This window comes from Ovis canadensis, chromosome X, assembly GCF_042477335.2.
Source record: "Ovis canadensis isolate MfBH-ARS-UI-01 breed Bighorn chromosome X, ARS-UI_OviCan_v2, whole genome shotgun sequence".
NCBI lineage: Eukaryota > Metazoa > Chordata > Mammalia > Artiodactyla > Bovidae > Ovis > Ovis canadensis.
The window spans coordinates 62,341,030-62,363,694 of NC_091727.1; the positions used below are offsets into that span (position 1 = coordinate 62,341,030).

Here is a 22,665-nt window from a genome sequence, read left to right on the forward strand (position 1 = left end):
AGAATATAATTAGTGTTTCTCTATATTACTACAACTACCCCACCAAAAAGCTAAGATAGATAAAGTGACTTCCTTAGCTCAATCGAAAGACACCTTCTAAAAAAACAGGTCTGAATTTCATTTCACACAAAGGTATCCATAAATACATTTGTATCAATATTACAAATTATTGATGATAGCATTTACTGTGATTAGGACAGCTAACAGTTTACAATGCCAGTCGATCAGAAATCTGACTTACTTTCTTCCTGTTTTGTTATAGGGCTGTGGTAGATCTACAAAAAAAGAGACAGAAAGAGCCATGGATATTGCGAATCACTATAAGTAAGTACAGCAAATACTAAATATCTTTCCTCAAATAAGCCATCAAAAGCATTAGTGACTTTACGAGTTTAACAAGTAATAAAATGGGCTAAACAGAATCATCTTTGCCTAGGTCACTAGAAACAGCAGGATTAACAATCCCTGAAGATAACATTGGATTTCACACAGCTCACTGCAGTGGTAGCCTACCCATCTTAGACATTTACTTATGTAAAACTTAGAGAATTTTCCTGATGGAGCAACAGAGTATGATAGAAAGGAAGCGGTTTTCTCCAGGTTAGTGACAGAAGAAAGCAGAGTTAGGTCTTGCTGTAATAAGCCTCATCAAACAAACCTTAAATGATCTGGATAAGAGACTGTAGTGTTGAATAGCTGATGGTAAAGTTTAAATATTACTAATACCAATCTTCTTACCCAAAGGTGTTAGTGGGTATTTTCTACCCAGATGGGTAGAAAAGCAAGTGCCCATCTGAAAGAGATCCATGTATTCACCAAACTTTCTCTGAGTCATCTTGAAGTATGAATTGTGATAGCTATGTGAGAAACAAGAGAATATCCTTGACTCTTGAAGCCTAGTCCTGGCTTTATGGCTACATCATTATGAAACTTAGGCATGTGCCATTCATTCTCTAGACTTCAAAATTCATATCTCTAAAATGATCAGTGTTGCGGTAGATGTTCCTTCAAGAACTGATTTTCTTACTATGTATAATATTAGTGAATTGGGGAGGGGGTTGTTAGTAGAGCAAAAGCAACATTAGTAATTCAGGAAATAAGTCCTCTATATGCCATCTGTATAATCTGCTTTAACAATCTCTCCTTTTAAAATAAAATTTTCTGCCTATATGTGTATGCCCATGGATAGGTCACTGAGACAGGTCAAGTTGATAAGGATCCACATTCAAAGGGCCCATGTTCTAACATCATTCTTCACAAGAAGCCATCTGTACCCTTTGATTTAAGGGTGGGATGATTTGGGAGAATGGCATTGAAACATGTATAATATCATATATGAAATGAATCACCAGTCCAGGTTCGATGTATGATACTGGATGCTTGGGGTTGGTACACTGGGACGACCCAGAGGGATGGAATGGGGAGGGAGGAGGGAGGGGGTTTCAGGATGGGGAACACGTGTATACCTGCAGCAGATTCATGTTGATGTATGGCAAAACCAATACAACATTGTAAAGTAATTAACCTCCAATTAAAATAAATAAATTTATATTAAAAAAAGAAAAAAAACTTTAAAGGGAGAGCAAGTTCAGGAGAGGGAATTAAGAGTAAAATGACTTACAACATTGTAAATTAACTATATTTTGATTAAAAAATAAATAAATATGAACAACAACAACAAAAAGAATAAAATGTCTTGCTGGGCTTGCTAGTATCCTGCTAGAAAAATATCATAGGCATGTAATGGTTAAGCTCCAAGTTTCTGTGAGAGAAGGGAGCAGAGAAAGGCCCTAGCCTATTTTCTGGATGACAGTCCTTACAACACCACTTCTTTCCTGCTATCTTCTTGGTTGCTATACATACAGTCTTATAGCTGGGCCTTCCTCACTAGTCTTCAAGGCACTAGAAACCACAGAAAGAAGTCCCTGTAATATATTCTCCATTTTAGCAGGCTTTTGCCTTGCATAAAGCAAGAAGATTAGATTGTACCCAAATACTACTGAATTTCAGTAGCTTTGCACCAAGCCTTCAGACCAGTGAGAAGAACTTCAAACTGATATAGCATATTATGGCTGACAAACTGGCTTTCAATTGATTTTTTTTTTTCAAAGCAGCTCTGTGAGATAGCTAGAACAGAAATTATTAAAGCCATTTTACTGAAGAGAAGAATCTCAGAGAAATTAAATAAGTAGCTCAAGGTCACACAATCATTGAATGGCAGAACCAGACCCAAATATAACCTTTTGGGATTCCAAAACTAAGAAGCTGACATTACGTCATATGCCACAGGAAGAAACCTACACAGAAGATACTGAAGAAAAAAAATGCTTTTTGGTGACCTGACTGTTCATATTGGTCTTTCTATGATAATTGTTAGCCCTGTAAAAGTATTGCTTGTAATCCTATGTAACAGTGTTCTAAACGGAATGGTGCATTTTGGGATATAGGATGACAATGTGATCTCCTGCCCTTAAAGAGAATAAGTTGACTTAGGAATGTAAGGGAGAAGCAGTAAAACCATTCTGAATAAAATCTTAATAAATGCTTGTTCACAGTCATGAAAATTATTTTCCATCCTTATATATGAACACATATTAATGCTGTAAACTACAAACAGGCTTAATTTCTTTCTTAAGAAAACCTTGTGGGCATAGCTGTATAAGAAGAAAGAAGCTGAGAGACCTAGTTTCTAGGTCCATTGCGATGCCTTTCTGAGGCTAATTCTAGAGAAGTCCTTTATCATCTCTGGAACTCAAGTTGCCTAACTTGTTACACAAGAAATGTTATTCAGCATTTCCTTCTAACTCTAAACTTTTGAGTATGAATTATCTATCACCATTTAATTGTCCTGGACTCACTGCTACCACTAGAGCACACTCATATACTGGCCTATGTTACTGATGTTTCCCCAGGGTAACTTACAGGTTCTTTCCCATCCATAGCCTCCATCCATAGTCTTCTGTTAGCTTCTGAAAGAGCTTGCAGAGTGATGGTTCCTGGTCTAAGGAATAAATGACAAGTTGAGAGCAGAAAAGTTAACTGAGAGAATGGAGTCTTATAATCTAGGGTTCCTCTCAGCCCTGGGAGTTTATGACACTGAGCAGACACAGGAATATAGATTTCCAATTTTTCAAAATCTTTGTTTACTCAGAAAAACAGTGGAACTTAGAGAACAGTAATTTTGAAAACATTGGTGGAGGTAGTATCTTGGTGGCTTCATGCCAGGGTCAGGCAAGGAAATATGAAGGCAGATGCTGACTTCTCACCATAAAATAGGCTTAAATTGACCCCATTGTGTGCTTAAAACAAACTGAAGCTCTCCCTGCCTCTTGCTCTTAGAAGTCAGTCATTTGGTCTGAATTCAAACGGGTTTGAGCATGTTCACTATAAGTACATACTATCAGGAAAATGGCTTTGCTACTTCTACCGCCTAGGACGTCCAAGGAGCATTTCGGATGGAAAGAAGTCAACAACATGCACAGGGAGGCCTTCTGGCTGATTTAAGCAATCTTATAAATAATAACAACAACTACTAGTTACTGAATGCTCAGTAAGTGCCATAGTACTATAAGTACTTTATAGGTATAAATTCACTTAATCTACACAAGAAGCCTATAAAGCAGGGACTATAGAAATCCCTATTTTATAGAAGGGAAAACTGAGGCACAGAGAGGTTACCTGAGTCTGTCCTAAGTGTAGAGCCAGGGTTTTGATTTAGGAATTTTATTCCAGCAGCCATGTTCTTTCTTAGCTAATACATTATAAGGTCTCTTCTGCATGATATACAACTTGAAATCCAATTTTATTTATTTGCAGCAACTGCAACTATATACCCAGATATACCCCAATTTGGTATACACTGTTCTTCTCGGACCTTCAAAACCAAACTGGAATTTGAGGATTAATCATATTACTTGCAGGCATAAGGTCTCTTCCATTCTCGGCCTAGTTGTACCACGAGGAGATATTTGTTCCTCGTGCTCCTTCCATGTTAAGATAAGACCTCTCTGAGTCATGAAATAGTAACAGAGTAATGACAAGAGAGTTCAGTGGGAAAGTCACTGTGCCTCAATTTCTTTAGCCATAAAAAATTTGGATCTAATGAACTGGTAGGTCCTTTTTAGCTCTGACACCATGGGATTCCTATCCTATCTGTCCTTCTGTTCTTACTACATTAGTTCAGTTCAGTTCAGTTCAGTTGCTCAGTCGTGTCCGACTCTTTGCGACCCCATGAATCGCAGCACACCAGGCCTCCCTGTCCATCACCAACTCCTGAAGTTCACTCAGACTCACATCCATTGAGTCAGTGATGCCATCCAGCCATCTCAAGTACTCCTTAATAAGTAAAGCCCCCAAATGATCTTTAAGCCAGAATCAACTGAAAACTAGAACTTGGCTTTCAGTACTGGACTCTTTCAAGTCTACCTTTCTCTAAGAAATATCCAACCTTTTAGACATATCTTATGGGGCTAGAAAGTCTACAACTCTCTGTAAAAATAATTACCCAGCTGGATCCTGAAGCTACAAAGAAGGAAAGCAAGAAAATGGGCAAAAAACATAAAGCAGATGTTGTAGACTAGATATGAAGTTAACCCTATTACAGACACAGTTTTCCTATTTAGGAAATCAGAAAGCTGGTATGTATCCTTCCTTGATCATACAGAGAAGCTGAAAGAATAAATAAGTGACTGTTCAGGAAGCATTTGGAGATTCTCTGGTGCCTCTAAAAGTCAAATTCAAAGAATAATATTGTTAAGAACAAAATGACAAAGTAGAAAGAGTACTGACTTCTAGGCCAGGCTTTTCCATCATGACTTTAGACAAATCCTGTGCCCACCCTGAGGTCTCAGTCACTCCTCTAAACCAAAAAGGCACATATATTTGCAGTAGAGTTCAGTGGTTAAGAATGTGGGCTTGGAAATTAGTATGCCTAGATTTGGATCCTAGCTCTAACATTTACTAGTTGTATAATCTAAGTGCTTAACTTCTCTCTGTCTCCTGGTCTTTGTGAGACTGGGATAGAAACACCACCCGCTTCATGTGACTGTGATGAAGACCAAAGGAAATCATACATTTAAAATGAGGTGGATGAAAATGGAACCTACTATACAGAGTGAAGTAAGTCAGAAAGAGAAACACCAATACAGTATATTAATGCATATATATGGAATTTAGAAAGATGGTAATGACAACCCTATATGGAAGACAGCAAAAGAGACACAAACGTAAAGAACAGACTTTTGGACTCTGTGAGAGAAGGCGAGGGTGGGATGATTTGAGGGAATAGCATTGAAACATGTATATTACCATATGTAAAACAGATGACCAGTGCAGGTTTGATGCATGAAGCAGGGCACTCAAAGCTGGTGCTCTGGGACAACCCAGAGGGATGGGGTGGGGAGGGTGGTGGGAGGGGGGTTCAGGATGGGGGGACACATGTACACCCTGGCTGATTCGTGTCAATGTATGGCAAAAACCACCACAATACTGTAAAGAAATCAGACTCCAATTAAAATAAATACTTAAAAAAGCAAAGAAAAACAATAAAATAAAGGCTGAGAATGGTGCCTAGCACATAGAGGTACTCAGTGAATGTTAGCAGTTGTTGCTGTCACCGTCATCATCAATGTTATTATTATTATTACTATAATTACTGTCCTTCAAGTTCTGGTGGGCTATGAGACTGTGGCTTCAAATATTGGTAGGAACAAAAAAAAAGTTATCCTCTATTCCAGAAATAGAAAAGGGAATTCAAAGAGCCATCTGTTCAATTCAGCAGGGAACATGAGTACAGGAGCCTGATGTCTACTGCGAGGCCTTCCTCTGTCCCTTATATCAGTTTGACCAGCCAGGAAAGCAGACGCAGATGTCATATTACTCAGAAAACTCCACATGCACAGAGGCACCTCAGCATCTGTGCATTATTATATTTGACCCCCTATTTCACAACATATTTATTCTGCTTATAATAGACAATGGAATAAAATTTAAAAGAACATGGGGTTTGGAGACCTACAGACCAGAGTTTGAGCTCAACCTTGCCACTATGTGAGTTTGATTAGGCAAGGCAGTTAAACATATACAAGTCCCAGTCTCCTCACCTGTAAAATGAGGGTGGAGTTCAGTGGAGGAATATTTTTTTAATGCGCAATATGTGGTAAGTAAAATCATAGCTATATCAAAACTTTAATCTTGGGTTCTAGTTTCAGAATTCCCCAGTATTCTTGGGTAGGGAAAAATTTTTTAAATGAATACCAGATTCAGTATCTACCATGAGCCATACATAGCACTAGATGCAATATATCTATAGATAGATAGATCCTTATCAATATATAAATATATATTGATCCTTGCCCTTAACCTCAGGGCCAAACTGTTTGCAAATGCTTTGAGTCTATGAGAATAATAATTGCAAAGTGGCTTGCAAATTTAAGCTGAAAATTGAATCAGAATGGAATTAGACACAGAAAAATTAAACTTTATTTAAGTACATTAATTCAGCAGACCCAAAGACACTAAAGGTTCATAAAAAGGAAGCCACAGCCAACAGTTCCTTTCCCCTTCCTACTGAGCTCAAAGTTGTGGGGTGGAAATAAGTGACAGCCTCATGATTATCACTAACACTGTTTACTATTACAGCCATCTTTGATTGGGACCATCCATTCTTAACAAAGAAAGCATATAGATTCACAAACATAAATTTAAAATGGGGAAGAGAATTAATAGCTACTTATACCAAGACAAAAAAATGCCTTATTTTCTTAATCTGATCTATATGATTCTAGTTACTGATAGTTTTGCTCATGCTGCTACTGCTAAGTCACTTCAGTCGTGTCCGACTCTGTGCGACCCCACAGACGGCAGCCCACTAGGCTCCCCCGTCCCTGGGATTCTCCAGGCAAGAACACTGGAGTGGGTTGCCATTGCCTTCTCCAATGCATGAAAGTGAAAAGTGAAAGTGAAGTCACTCATTCGTATCCGACTCTTAGCGACCCCATGGACTGCAGCCTACCGGGCTCCTCCATCCATAGGATTTTCCAAGCAAGAGTACTGGAGTGGGGTGCCATTGCCTTCTCCCAGTTTTGCTCATATGATATTGTAATTCAACCAAGTTCCTTTCTAGCAATCTGATCTTTTGTTAAATTCTATTATAATATTTAATGCCTAATATACAGGAATAATGGATGGAAATAAAATATAGAAACACATTTACTCACTAAATTCTGGATCAACTTCCCAACTATATAACATGTCTTTTTCCAAAGTAACTCCAAATGCTCTCATTTTAAAATTCAAAAGTAAAAGTTAAAGTTCCCTACCAATAAATTGTCCAGGTTGAAAAGACGAAAAGAGAAAATTGGATAGGAACAAATGCAACCAAGTCCAAACATTGCAAGCTTTGCTGAAATCAGAAAGTTGATAATTAAACTATTTACACTTTATGTAAATATCTGCAAGGTAGGAAAAGTCCACATTATTTGTACCAAATGGGGGAAAAAAAGCATCCCCAATACTACTACCACCCTCCATCCAATCTATGTTCCCTTAAATATGTGTTTTAATTAATTTGTTCTTGTATATTGGGATAAAAAAGAATGAGTTTTGTTATCCTGTTCTTTTGCAGCACCACCAAATACTGACTTTTTGCATATATCATAGCAAATTAAATCCTAGGAGTAACTTCTGCCTACAGCAATTAAGGCAAAGCTGACTGAACCTTGAATAGAGAGAACCAGCTCTAGTCCAGCTCTAACAGGGATCCCTGGGAGGGGCAGCCAAAAGAGCCAAGAAAATGGTGTCATGAATAGTTTTGCTCATTTTTACCAAAAAGAGATGACAGATGAAAATAAAATGCCTACCCCGGCTCAGAAACTGGAACATGGGATGCTGCCAGTTCACATCCTTACCTTTCATTTGTTTCTATATCGAAACAGAATCTCTTATCGATAGACTCCGTCTTCCTTCTCACGCAGTACTTCAGGGTTAAGTCCAGGGGCCCCTGAAATAACAGAAGGATTAACAGCCAGTTTGTAAAAAATACACAGAAGCTTCTTCTGCTTACTGCAATGTCCTTAATGTCACTTGGAAGGCATCTGTTACAGCAGCAGAACAATGTTTAGCCTCACTGAGGACCATGTCCCCTCAAAGGGTAATTGTAGCAAAGTGGCAGATGGTTTTTCTCTGTTCCAAAAATCAATGACTGAGTTCAGAAGAAACTGCTCAGGATAAACCAGTGTTCTTTTCCAAGCATGGTATATTAAATAGGAAACTCATAAGGGGGATGTAGGAGAAATGGGGTGTAAAATGGTATTAAGCATACAAAATAAAATTTCATGAGACTTCTAGGTAGGGAGATGAAACTGAGTAAGTGGTTTTCTGAAATGTCCCTTCCATTACAGCAGCAGATAGAAGATAGGAGGAAAAACATTTTTGGTTCCCCACTTCCAGAACCTTTAAGATGATGGGAATTACAAAAGCAGTCTCTCCAAAGATAGGGCAGGAGTAGGGAAAATAAGGATATCTGTGTGATAATCAAGGTGGAATTTGGTATTTCATGTGTGCAGGACAATGTGTCCCATATTAGTCTTGTGGGCCCTTAACAAGGCCATAGAAATCCATTGGGTTCACAGGTTGAGTGTGTGTTAAGTTGCTTCAGTCATGTTCAGCTCTTTGCCACCCCATAGACTATAGCCTGCCATGCTCCTCTGTCCATGGGATTCTCCAGGCAAGAATACTGGAGTGGGTTGCCATGTCTTCCAGGGGACCTTCCTGACCCAGTGATTGAACCTGTGTTCCCTGTGGCTTCTGCACTGCAGGCAGATTATTTACCACTGAGCCATAACGGAAGCCCATGTTAACAGATTAAAATTCCTCAAATCCCACCTAGTTCAGTTTACAACAGAGGCAATGTGGTATAGAAAAGAGAAGTAACATTTATTGGTTACTAATACATGCCACATATTATGCTAGGTATTTTTAAACCACTTTTCTTCATAACAGCCCTCAGAGGGAAGTGAAGCTCAGAGAGGTAAAATGGCTCACCCAGTCATCCAAGTCAGTATAGTAGAAATATCAATAAACTAAGAAGTTTAAAAGCTGGGGTCTTGTCTCAGTTATGACTTTTACTAGGTATGTGGCCCAAGGTAAATAATTTTTCCTCTCTGAATATAAACCTCATAATCAATTAAATGGGAATAATACTACCAATCTTGCTGTCTCAAATTCAGAAACACTGAATTTGTTTCTGCCCAAAGTGCCAAGTCTGTACCTAAGCACTATACTGTCCTAACTGGCCCATACAGTTGATCATCAAATAAATTTTCTCTCATTGTCACACTCAAGCCCTTTGCAGGTCTATCCTTTTTCTTGCTCCTGCACTATAGAAACACAACTCCATATTCATCTTTCAATCTGCCTTCTAAAACTCCAATACTTAGGATATCAAGCATTGTCAGCCTTGCAAGATAAGAGCAATTAACTACATCATGTGCTCACATTCCCTTTTTAAACTCTCAACTCCGTTAGATTTGGTGAGATGACATCACAGCTCAGGGGACAACATCCTGCCCACCACTCCAGGTTCACCTTCAACCACCCTCATCTAATTTATGATGTCCCATCAGTGTAAAAGTACTCCTGTTTCACACATGTATTATGCTCTTTCATGACTCCAACTTTGCATATATTGTTTCCTCCACCCAAAATGACTTTATCTATAGTCTTTGACTGACAAACTCTTACTTGTGCTACAACCTGCAGTTCAGCTTTCATTTCCTCAAAAATCTTTCCCCAATATATATACTGTCTGCTTTGTGTTTTCTGCATTGTATTAAAGCTTCTCTTTTCCATGTCTGATTCCCCTACTTGACTAAGAACTCAAGGATGTGGGCAGCGTCTTATTTATCTTTATATCTCTAGCACCTAGTAAAAAGTTAATGCTCAATAAATATATATAAACTAGACTATCATCCTTGACATATTTTTCTGATGAGAAAAATGATGGTAAGCAACCATAACTGATTTACTCAAGATCACAATTAACTAGGCCTTGGAACTAGGATTTCAGACTAGTTCTTGAAACAAGAGTGTCCAAGATGATGGAGTAGGAAGAACCTGAGCTTACCTCCTCCCATGGTCCCGCCAAAATTACTGAGACAGACAGACCTCAGACCCTTTGCTGCAATGTTGCAATGCTTGCACATGGCCACACCACTCTTCCAGCAACAAAATACAAGCAAATTGTATGGGACTAAAAGTAACTGCATGCATGCCCAGTTGGGACAAATTATGGACAAAAGATACAAAGAGACAAAAAAAAACCTGCCTCTTTTGAAGAGCCTGGAGCAAAAGCAGGGGGATGGGAGCAAAAGCAGAGTATTGTGCACGCCCCCTACACCTACCACCACCTATGGTGTGGGCAAAACACCTAAGTTACCCCTCTGCTCCAACCCGTGGACACACTTCTACACTCACCCCTAAAAGAAACAACCTTGCCCTGCTTTGGGAGGTGATCAAGAAAGGGAACTTGTTGTCTGTTCTTGCTGCCCCTGCTGCATCAGGAGCCACAATAAAGCCTGGCCTGAACTTCTTGTCTGGCCTGTAGTCAATTTCTATTGATTGGGGAAGGCCAAGAACCCTGTTCGATAACATTACAACTATTTACAGGGCAACAGTCAATGGTGAGAATGACCTGAAGACTAGCAGGAAAGATCTCCTACAATTACAGATATAAGGAAAGAATCACAACTAGATAGGTAGGAGGGGCGTATGCATAGTATAGTCAAGGCCCACACCTCTAAACAGGTGATCTGCAAATAAGAGGATAGTTACAATCATAGAGTTTATCCCTAAGGAGCAAGGGGTTTGATCCCCATATTAGATCCCTAGTCAAGGGGTCCTGAACCTAGAAGACAAGGCCTCAGAACATATAGCTTTGAAAGCCAGCAGGGCTTCTTAAAGGTTGCACAGAAAATCTCACATGCTCTGAGAACCAGGACAAAAGCAAGGTGGAAGGTGCCTGGGTCATATTGACCTGCTGATAGTAGAGAGCCATACAGAGACATGAGATAAGTGGAACTCACCCTGGGGACATAGAAGCTGGAGGCAACTATTCTGAGGTGCTAATTCTACCATGAGGAAAAAGATGCTAGAAAGCACCATTTTGGAATCCGCCCTGTAGCTTATTAATGTTGGACATGGCCCTATCCACCAGTCAGTTGGCATGCCTGGTGTGGATATAGCTTCATCACCAGCAGGCTAGAGGCAGCAATAGGTCCCCCTGGACTACCCAGACACTCCAGGACCCAGCCCCACCCACCAGTAAGCTGGCATGAGCCCCAAGGAACTCGTTTGCTCTGCAGCAGACAGGTAACAGCCCTAGAACATATTGGGCCCCAACACTGCCAACCAATGTGCTACTTTGAGATACATCATGTCCTACAAACAGCTTACCCAAGATCCAGACCTACCAAACAACAGGCTGATACCAAGCCCCAGGCCCCAGCTTAATCCAGCAGCAGCTTGACAACCATTCTGGGACACTTTCTTTAGGCCTCGCAAGAAGCCAACCAGTGCCCAGCTAAGCCCACCAGTGGGCCAAGACCAGGACACAGCCTAAACTACCAACGGGCATTAACCAGTAACAGGGCTCCTTGGGCGCCACCACCAAATGCAATAGAACTCAGACTGGCCCATCAGCAGGAAGCAGCTTCAGCAGTAGATAAACAATCAGGTGGAGGGGATCAGTCCATGCTCACCAGTGTGCCCACAACAGTACAGTTCAGTTCAGTCACTCAGTCGTGTCCGACTCTTTGCGACCCCGTGAATCACAGCACGCCAGGCCTCCCTGTCCATCACCAACTCCCAGAGTTCAGTCTCATGTCCATCAAGTCAGTGATGCCATCCAGCCATCTCATCCTCTGTCGTCCCCTTCTCCTCCTGCCCCCAATCCCTCCCAGCATCAGAGTCTTTTCCAATAAGTCAACTCTTCACATGAGGTGGCCAAAGTACTGGTAGGCCCCACCAAAAGAAGGGGCATATTTTTAAATATAAAACATTCTATTCAAAAGCTTGCTGCAGAATATACATTCTTTTCAAATATACAGGAGCCATTTTCAAGGCTAGATCACAAGCTAAGGCACAAAACAAGTGTCAGTAAATTAAAGGAGATAGAAATCACACTAAGTATCTTTTCTAATCACAACATTATGACTAGAAATCAACTAAAGGAAAAAAACTGCAAAAAACATAAATATATAGAGGATCAACAGTTGAACAACCAAAAGGATCACTGAAGAAATCAAAGAAGAAATCAAAAATATCTAGAGACAAAATAAAAATGAAAACACAACAATCCAAGTTTTATGGAATGCAGCAAAAGCAATTCAAAAATGGAATGTTATAGCAATATAAGCCTAACTCATAAAACAAGAAAAATCTCAAACAACCTAACCTTACACATAAAGTAACAAGAGAAAGAATAAACAAAAGCCAGTCACTACAAGAAAAGAAACCATAAGCTAGAGCAGAAAAAATGAAATATAGACAAAAATTAACAAAAAACAGAAAAGATTAATGAAACTAAGAGCTAGTTGAAAATATAAACAATATTGATAAATATTTCCTCAGAGTCATCAAGAAAAAAAGAGAGCCCAAATCAATAAAATCAGAAATAAAAAAGGAGAAATTACAACAAACAACACAAAAGTATATCAGATCATAAGAGATTACTAATACCACTCACATACCAAAAAAATGGACAACCTAGGAGAAATGCCTATGAATAAATGTACAATTTTCCAAAATGAAATAAAAAAGAAATAGATATGCAAACAGGCCAATTACCAGTAATGAAACTGAATCAGTAATTTTAAAAAAATCCCAGCATACGAAAGTTCACAATTAGTTGGCTTCACAGGTGAATTCCATCAATCATTTAAAGAAGATTAACACCTATTCTTTTCAAACCATTTCCAAAAATTCAGTGGCAATACATTTCCAAACTCATTCTAAAAGGCCAAAACCAGACAAAGATACTACAAAAACAGAAAATTGCACACTAATATCACTGAGGCACATACATGAAAATATCCTCGACAAAACTTTGGCAAATCCAATTTAACATTGAAAAGTTTGTACACCATGATCAACTAGGATTTATCCCAGGAATGCAAAGATGGGTCAATATCTGCAAATCAATCAATGTGATACAACACAGTAATAAACTGAAGACTAAAAATCATGTGATCACCTCAATAGGTGCAAAAAGAACTTTTTTCAAAATGTGACATCCATTACGATAAAATCAATTCTTAATAAAGTTGATATGCAGGGAACATACCTCAACATACCTTTATTATTAAAACCCAAATATGATGAGGCCAAAACTAACATCAGTCAATGGTGAAAAGCTAAAAGCATCTTCTTCAAGAGCAGAAAAAAGACACGGATACCAACTCTTGCTACTATTAGTGAACATATTGGAATTCTAGTCGACAGCAATCAGAGAAGAAAAAATAAAATAAAATAAACCAAATCCCAACTGGAAAAGAAGAAATAAAGTGCGAGTATTTGTGGATGACATATCACAAATACAAAATCCTAAAGAAATCACCAAAAACCTATCAGAACTCATCAATGAATATAGTAAAGTTGCATGATACAAAATTAAAATACAAAAAAGTTATGAAACAATAAATACTGGAGAGGGTGTGAAGAAAAGGGAAACTTCTTGCACTGTTGGTGGGAATGTAAATTGATACAGCCACTATGGTAAACAGAATGGAGTTTCCTTAAAAAGGGCAGAATAAACCTACCATATGATCCAACAATTCCACTACTGGACTTACACCCAGAGAAAATTATGAAGGAAAAAGACACAGGTACCCCAATGTTCATTGAAACACTATTTATAATACCTAGGACATGGAAGGAACTTAGATGCCCATCGACAAGTGAATGGATAAAGAAGTAGTGGTATATATACACAATGGAATATTACTCAGGCATAGAAATGAACACATTTGACTCAGTTCTAATGAGGTGGATGAATCTAGAGCCTATTATAGAGAGGAAAGTAAGTCAGAAAAAGAAAAAAAAAACTACTGTAAATTAATGAATGTATGTGGAATCTAGAAAGATAGTACTGATGAAACTATTTGCAGGGTACCAACGGTGACTGCAGCCATGAAATTAAAAGACACTTACTCTTTGGAAGAAAAGTTATAACCAACCTAGATAGTATATTCAAAAGCAGAGACATTACTTTGCCGACTAAGGTCCATCTAGTCAAGGCTATGGTTTTTCCTGTGGTCATGTATGGATGTGAGAGTTAGACTGTGAAGAAGGCTGAGCGCCGAAGAATTGATGCTTTTGAACTGTGGCATTGGAGAAGACTCTTTAGGGTCCCTTGGACTGCAAGGAGATCCAACCAGTCCATTCTGAAGGAGGTCAACCCTGGGATTTCTTTGGAAGGAATGATGCTAAAGCTGAAGCTCCAGTACTTTGGCCACCTCATGAGAAGAGCTGACTCATTGGAAAAGATTCTGATGCTGGGAGGGATTGCGGGGCAGGAGAAGAAGGGGACGACCGAGGATGAGATGGCTGGATGGCATCACGGACTCAATGGACGTGAGTCTGAGTGAACTCCGGGAGATGGTGATGGACAGGGAGGCCTAGCGTGCTGCAATTCATGGGGTCACAAAGAGTCGGACACGACTGAGTGACTAAACTGAACTGAATGGAGACACAGACAAAGGAACAGACTTGAGGACACAGGGGAGGAAGGAGAGAATGCAACAAATGGAGAGAGAAGCATGGAAACATATACACTACCATATGTTAAATAGACCAGTTCAGTTCAGTCACTCAGTCCTGTCTGACTCTGTGACCCCATGGACTCCAGCACACCAGGCTTCCCTGTCCATCACCAACTCTTGGAGTTTACTCAAACTCATCTGCATAGAGTCAGTAATGCCATTCAACCATACCATTCTCTGTTGTCCTCTTCTCCTCCTGCCTTCAATGTTTCCCAGCATACAGTCCAATTATTCTGTGACAAAGAATGCAAGAATATACAATAGGAAATATTCTCTTTAGTAAATGGTGTTGGGAACCTGGACAGCTACATGCAAAATAATTAAACTGGACTATTTTTCACACTGAAAACAAAATTAAATGCAAAATGAATTAAAGACTCAGGTGGAGAATTTGAAAGCATAAAAAAAACTAGAAGAAAACATAAGCAGTTCTCTTTGACATTGGGCTTTAGCAATATTTTTTGTTTTGTTAATTAATTTATTTTAATTGCAGGCTAATTATTTACAATATTGTAGTGGTTTTTGCCATACCTTGACATGAATCAGCCATGGGTGTACATGTGTTCCCCATCCTGACTCTCCCTCCCACCTCCCTCCCTATCCCATCCCTTAGGGTCATCCCAGTTTGTTTGTTTTTTATTCTAATCTTCTCAGGAAAAAGTAACAACAGCAAAAATAAACAAATGGGACTTCCTCAACCTAAAAAGCTTTTGCAAGGCAAAGGAAACTATCAACAAAATGAAAAAGCCACCTTCTGAATGGAAGACAATATTTGTAAATGATATACCTGATAAAGGGTAAATATGTAAAATATACAGGAAACTCATAAAATTCAAAATCAAAGAAAATATTAAAGAGTGCACAAGGGAACTAATTTTTTTGAAACAAACAAACAAACATACATATGGCCAACAGGAACATTAAAAGATGTTCAGTTTCACTATCACTGGTTGAATGAGCTTTCACCAGAATCAGCTTTCACCTCACATCTGTCTGAATGACTATCATCAAAAGGAATACAAATAACTCAATTAAAAGGGCAGAGGGAAAGAACAAGTGAAAGAAGGGCTTGCTCTAATCTGCTAAGAAGCTATGTTTTTGTTGTTCAGTCACTCACATATCCAACTCTTTGCAACCCATGGACTGAAGCACACTAGGCTTCCCTGTCCTTCATTACCTCCTGGATTTAACTCAAACTCACGTCCACTGAGTCAATGATACCATCGAAATATCTCATCTACTGTCACCCCATTCTCCTATTTTCAATATTTCCCAGCATCAGGGTCTTTCCAACTGAGTTGACTCTTCCCGTCAGGTGGCCAAAGTACTGGAGCTTCAGCTTCAGCATCAGTCCTTTGAATGAATATTCAGAGTTGATTCTTTAAGGACTGACTGCTTTGATCTCTTTGAATTCCAAGAGACTCTTAAGAGTCTTCACAAGCAACACAGTTTGAAATCATAAAACTCAGTTTTCAGCCTTCTTTATGGTTCAACTCTCACATCTGTACACAACCATTGGAAAAACCATAGCTTTGACTATAGGGACCTTTGCCAGCAAATAAATGTCTCAGCTTTTTAATATGCTGTCTCACTTCAATTGAGTTCAGTAGCTCAATCGTGTCTGACTCTTTTTGACCCCATGGACTACAACATGCAGGCTTCCCTGTCCACCACCAATTCCCGGAGCTTACTCAAACTCATGTCCATGAAGTCGGTGGTGCTATCCAACTATCTCATCCCCTGTCTACCTCTTCTCTTTCCGCCTTCAATACTTCCCAGCACTAGGGTCCTTTACAATGAGTCCGTTCTTCACATCAGATGGCCAAAATATTGGAGTTTTAGCTTCAGCATTAATCCTTTCAATGAATATATAGGACTGATTTCCTTTAGGATGGACTTGTTGGATCTCCTTGCAGTCCAAGAGACTCTCTCCACCACCACAGTTCAAAAGCATCAATTCTTCAGCTCTCAGCTTTCTTTATAGTCCAACTCTCACATCTATACATGACTACTGGAAAAACCATAACTTTGACTAGATGGACTTTTGTTGGCAAAGTAATGTCTCTGCTTTTTAATATGCTGTCTAGGTTAATCATAGCTTTTCTATCAAGAAGCAAGGGTCTTTTAATTTCATGGCTGCAGTCACCATCTGCAGTGATTTTGCAGCCCCCCAAAATAAAGTTTGTCACTGTTTCTGGTGTTTCCCAATCTATTTGCCATAAAGTGATAGGACCAGATGCCATGATCTTAGTTTTTGTAATGTTGAATTTTAAGCAAACTTTTCCACTCTCCTCTCACTTTCCTCAAGACGCTCTTTAGTTCTCTACCTTCAGCCATAAGGGCAGTGTCATCTGAATATCTGAGGTTCTTGATATTTCTCCTGGCAAACTTGATTCCACCGTGTACTTCATCCAGCCCAGCATTTCGTATGGTGTACTCTGCACATAAATAAGCAGGGTGATATTATATGGCCTTGACATACTCCTTTCCCGATTTGGAACCAGTCTGCTCTTCCGTGTCCCATTCTACTGTACTTCTTAATCTGCATACAGATTTCTCAGGAGGCAGGTCAGTTGGTCTGGTATTCCCATTTCTTGAAGAATTTTCCACTGTTTGTTGTGATCCACACAGTCAAAGGGTTAGGCAGAGTCAATAAAGCAGAAGTAGACGGTTTTTTGAAACTCTCTTGCTTTTTTGATGGTCCAATGGATATTGGCAATTTAATCTCTGGTTCCTCTACCTTTTCTAATTCAGCTTGAACATACAGAAGTTCACAGATCACGTATTATTGAAGCCTGGCTTGGATAATTTTAAGCATTACTTTGCTAGCATGTGAGATGAGTGCAGTCATGTAGTAGACTGAACATTCTTTGGCATTGCCTTTCTTTGGGATTGGAAAGAAAACTGACCTTTTCCAGTCCTGTAGCCACTGCTGAGTTTTCCACATTTGCTGGCATATTGAGTGCAGCACTTTCACAGCATCATCTTTTAGTATTTGAAATAAATATAGAACACTGAAAGATGAACTCCCTAGGTCAGTACATGCCCAATATGCTACTGGAGATCTGTAGAGAAATTACTTCAGAAACAATGAAGAGACAGAGCCAAAGCAAAAACAACACCCAGATGTGGATGTGACTAATGATAGAAGTAAAGTCCGAGGCTGCAAAGAGCAATATTGAATAGGAATCTGGAATGTTAGATCCATGAATTAAAGCAAATTGGAAGAGGTTAAACAGGAGATGGCAAAAGTGAACACTGACATTTTAGGAATCAGTGAACTAAAATGGACTGGAATGGGTAAATTTAACTCAGATGATCATTATATCTACTATTGTGGGCAAGAATCCCTTAGAAGAAATGGAGTAGCCATCACAGTCAACAAAAGAATCCGAAATGCAGTACTTGGATGCAATCTGAAAAATGACAGAATGATCTCTGTTCGTTTCCAAGGCAAACCATTCAATATCACAGTAATTCAAGTCTATACCCTGACCAGTTAATGCTGAAGAAGCTGAAGTTGAACAGTTCCATGAAGACCTACAAGACCTTCTAGAACTAACACCCCAAAAAAGATGTTCTTTTCATTACAGAGGACTGGAATGCAAAAGTAGGAAGTCAAGAGATACCTGGAGAACAGGCAAATTTGGTCTTGGAGTACAAAACGAAGCAGGGCAAAGGCTAATGGAGTTTTGCCAAGAGAACACACTGGTCACAGCAAATACACTCTTCCAACAACAGGAGAGAAGATGCTACACCTGGACCTCATCAGATGGTCAATTTCAAAATCAGATAGATTATGTTCTTTATAGCCAAAGATGGAGAAGCTCTATACAATCAGCAAAAACAAGACCAATAGCTAACTGTGGCTCAGATCATGGATTCCTTATTGCCAAATTCAGACTTAAATTGAAGAAAGTTTGGAAAACTACTAGACCATTCAGGAATGACCTAAATATAATCCCTTACAACTATACAGTGGAAGTGACAAATAGATTCAAGGGATTAGATCTGATAGACAGAGTGCCTGAAGAACTAAGGACAGAGGTTTGTGACACTGTATAGGAGGCAGTGATCAAGACCATCCCCAAGGAAAAAAAATGCAAAAAGGCAAAATGGTTGTCTGAGGAGGCCTTACAAATAGCTAAGAAAAGTAGTGAAAGGCAAAGGAGAAAAGGAATGATATACCCATTTGAATGCAGAGTTCCAAAGAATAGCAAAAAGGATAAGAAAGCCTTCCTCAGTGATCAATGCAAAGAAATAGAGGAAAACAATAGAATGGGAAAACTAGAGATCTCTTTAGAAGAAAATTAGAACATTTCATGCAAAGATGTGCACAATAAAGGAGAGAAATTGTATGGACCTAACAGTGGAGAAGGCAACGGCATCCCACTCCAATACTCTTGCCTGGAAAATCCCATGGACGGAGGAGCTTGGTGGGCTACAGTCCATGGGGTCGCTAGAAGTCAGACACGACTGAGCGACTGCACTTTCACTTTTCACTTTTATGCATTGGAGAAGGAAATGGCAACCCACTCCAGTGTTCTTGCCTGGAGAATCCCAGGGACAGGGAAGCCCAGTGGGCTGCCGTCTATGGGGTTGCACAGAGTCGGACACAACTGAAGCGACTTAGCAGCAGCAGCAGCAACAGTGGAGAAGGAAATGGCAACCCACTCCAGTATTTTTGCCTGGAGAATCCCAAGGATGGAGGAGCTTGGTGGGCTACAGTTCACGGGTTACAAAGAGTTGGACACAACTGAGCGACTTCACTTTCACTCTCTAACAGAAACAGAAGATATTAAGAAGAGGTGGCAAGAATACACAGAAAAACTATGCAAAAAACTATCTGAGTCTTCATGACCCAGATAACCACAGTGGTGTGATCACTCACCTAGAGCCAGACATACTGGAATGCGAAGTGAAGTGGGCCTTAGGAAGCATCACTATGAACAAGGCTAGTAGAGGTGATGGACTCCAGTTGAGCTATTTCAAATCCTAAAACACGATGCTGTGAAAGTGCTGCCCTCAATATGTCAGCAAATATGTTGTCTAGCTTTTCTTCCAAGGAGTAAGTGTGTTTTAATTTCTTGGCTGCAGTCACCATCCACAGTGATTTTTGAGCCCAAGGTAATAAAGTCTGTCACTGTTTCTATTGTTTGCCCATCTACTTGCCATGAAATGATAGGACCAGATTCCATGATCTTTGTTTTTTGAATGTTGAGTTTTAACCTAGCTTTTTCACTCTACTTTTTCTCCTTCATCAAGAGGCTCTTTAGTTCCTCTTCACTTTCTGCCATTATGGTGGTGTCATCTGCCTATCTGAGGTCATTGATATTTCTCCAGTATATGTTGATTCCAGCTTGTGCTTCATCCAGCCCAGCATTTCACATGATGTGCTTCTGCAGAGAAGTTAAATAAACATGGTGACAATAAAACCTTGACATACTCCTTTCCCAATTTTAAACCAGTCTGTTGTTCCATGTCCAGTTCTAACTCTTGCTGCTTTACCTGCATACAGTTTTCTCAGGAGGCAGGTAAGGTGGTCTGGTATTCCCGTCTCTATAAGGATTTTCCAGTTTGCTGTGATTCACACAAAGGCTTTAGTGTATTCAATGAAACAGTTGTTTTTCTGGAATCTCTTTGATTTTTCTATGTTTTTCTGGAATCACTTTGCTTTTTCTATGATACAGTGGTTGTTGGCAATTTGATCTTTCATTCCCCTGCCCTTGCTACACCCAGCTTGTACAACTGGAAGTTCTCAATTAATGTATTGCTGGAGCCTGGCTTGAAGGATTTTGAGCATTACCTTGCTAGCATGTGAAATGAGTACAATGTTGAGGTAATTTGAACATTCATTGGTATTATCCTTTTTTGGGACTGGAATGAAAACTGACCTTTCCAGTCCTGTGGCCACTGCTGAGTTTTCCAAATTTGCTGGCATATTGAGTGTAGCACTTTAACAGCATCATCTTTTAGGACTTGAAATAGCTCAGCTGGATTTCCATCACCTCCACTAGCTTTGTTGGTAGTAATGATTCTGAAGGTGTACTTGACTTCACACTCCAGGTAGGCTGGCTCTAGGTGAATGACCACACAATTGCGGTTGTCTAGGTCATTAAGACCTTTTTTTTTTTTTTTTGTATAGTTCTTCTGTGCAGTCTTGCCACCTCTTGTTACTATCTTTTGTTTCTCTTAGGTCCATACCATTTCTCTCCTTTATTATGCCCATCTTTCATGAAATGTTCCCTTGGCATCTCTAGTTATGGACAGAGATTCATAGCATTGCATAGGAGGCAGTCAACAAAACCATCCTCAAGAAAAAAATGCAGAAAGGCAAAATGCTTGTCTTCAGAGACCTTATAAATAGCTGAGAATAGAAGAGAAGTGAAAGGCAAAGGAGAAAAGGAAAAATATACCCATCTCAATGGAGAGTTCCAAGGAATAGCACAAAGAGATAAGAAAGCCTTTTTAAGTGAACAGTGCAAAGAAATAGAGGAAAACAATAGAATGGGAAAGACTAGAGATCTCTTAAAAAATTAAATATACCAAGGGAATATTACATGCAAAAAATGGGCACAATAAAGGGCAGAAAATGTATGCACCTAACAGAAGCAGAAGATATTAAGAAACTATGAAAGTAGTATTAATATCTGCTGCCTGTGGCTTGATCTTTGTTGTAGGACCTAAGAAAGCAATTTCGAAGTCCAAGGTTTGGAAAGTAATATGTGTAGAAAAAGAGAAGGAAGAGATTACAGGTTGCTTAAAAGCATTGGTTAGTCAGATATTAATACTTAAGCTAACTTCTCACAGAAAAGGAACAAATTCTATGTGACAACACACCTTACTGGAACCACATTTAAAAGTTCTTCGGCAATTGGCAGACCAGAAACTAAACAGTACCAAAGTCATGAATGAGCAACTTGACCTACATATAAACATGGGTGAAGACTGTGAAAACCCCATTTGGTATGCTCTGTGAGAGGTGCATCCCATGTCTAAACCACATTCAAAGTAGAATCCCAAAATTTCTTGTTAATGACAAAAAAAGAAAAGCAGTTTTCCTCTAAGAGTTTTATAGTTTCTCACCTTACATTTAGGTCTTAAAATCCATTTTCAGTTTACTTTTGTGTTTGGTGTTAGAAATTTTTCTAGTTTCATTCTTTTGCATATAATTGGCCAGTTTTCTCAGTACCACCTGCTGAAGAGACTGTCTCTTGTCCATTGTATATTTTTATCTCCTTTGCCATAGATAAAGTGTCTTTAGGTACGTGGATTTATCTCTGGACTTTTTATTTTGTTCCATTGATCCATAATTCTGTCTTTGTGCCAGTACCATACTGTCTTGTTGACTGTAGCTTTGTAGTATAGTCCTATGAACAAGCCACACAAGAGCGACCTTCCATGGAAATCACCAGCAATGGCCCCAAAAGTCTCCAAATTTCTGCCTATGGAAATTGGGTCTTCATGCACCACAACTTTCAATGCTAACAAGTAAACCTTGTTTCATTTTGTAAACAATTTGTAAATAATGGAAACTTTTATAAATTATGCCCTAAGGCCCTGTCTGAAAGACAGTTAAAGTGATATTACTTTTAGAATATGAATAGTCAGTCTATTAGCTTTTATCTTAAGAAACCTTCAGAGTTCTATGTACGTATGTTTCCAAAACCCCTACAAAGATAGGAAAAAGTGAGATGACAGACTAAATTTTTTAGCTGGGTGGTCATATATGAAATAGTATAGAATTTATAATATAATATAAATAGTATCAAATTCCTCCTCATGATAGTAAGTGAACTATCATGTCAGTGTGTCGAACTCACCTTGCCATTTTGGGGAGTAGAGGAAA

At 39.2% G+C, this 22,665-nt stretch overlaps 1 protein-coding gene across 6 annotated transcripts in view; it reads right to left on the reverse strand.

Annotated features, from left to right (window-relative positions):
• OPHN1 (oligophrenin 1) overlaps window positions 1–22,665 on the reverse strand; it is a 585,383-nt gene that overhangs the window by 269,776 nt on the left and 292,942 nt on the right. For all 6 annotated transcript variants that reach the window (XM_070290276.1, XM_070290278.1, XM_070290274.1 and 3 more), the window contains exons 11-13: window positions 7,908–7,999; window positions 2,923–3,001; window positions 242–275 (exon numbers count right to left, since the gene is read on the reverse strand). In XM_070290276.1, the coding sequence (XP_070146377.1) occupies window positions 242–275; window positions 2,923–3,001; window positions 7,908–7,999 (205 nt within the window). The remainder of the gene's footprint in view (window positions 1–241; window positions 276–2,922; window positions 3,002–7,907; window positions 8,000–22,665) is intronic.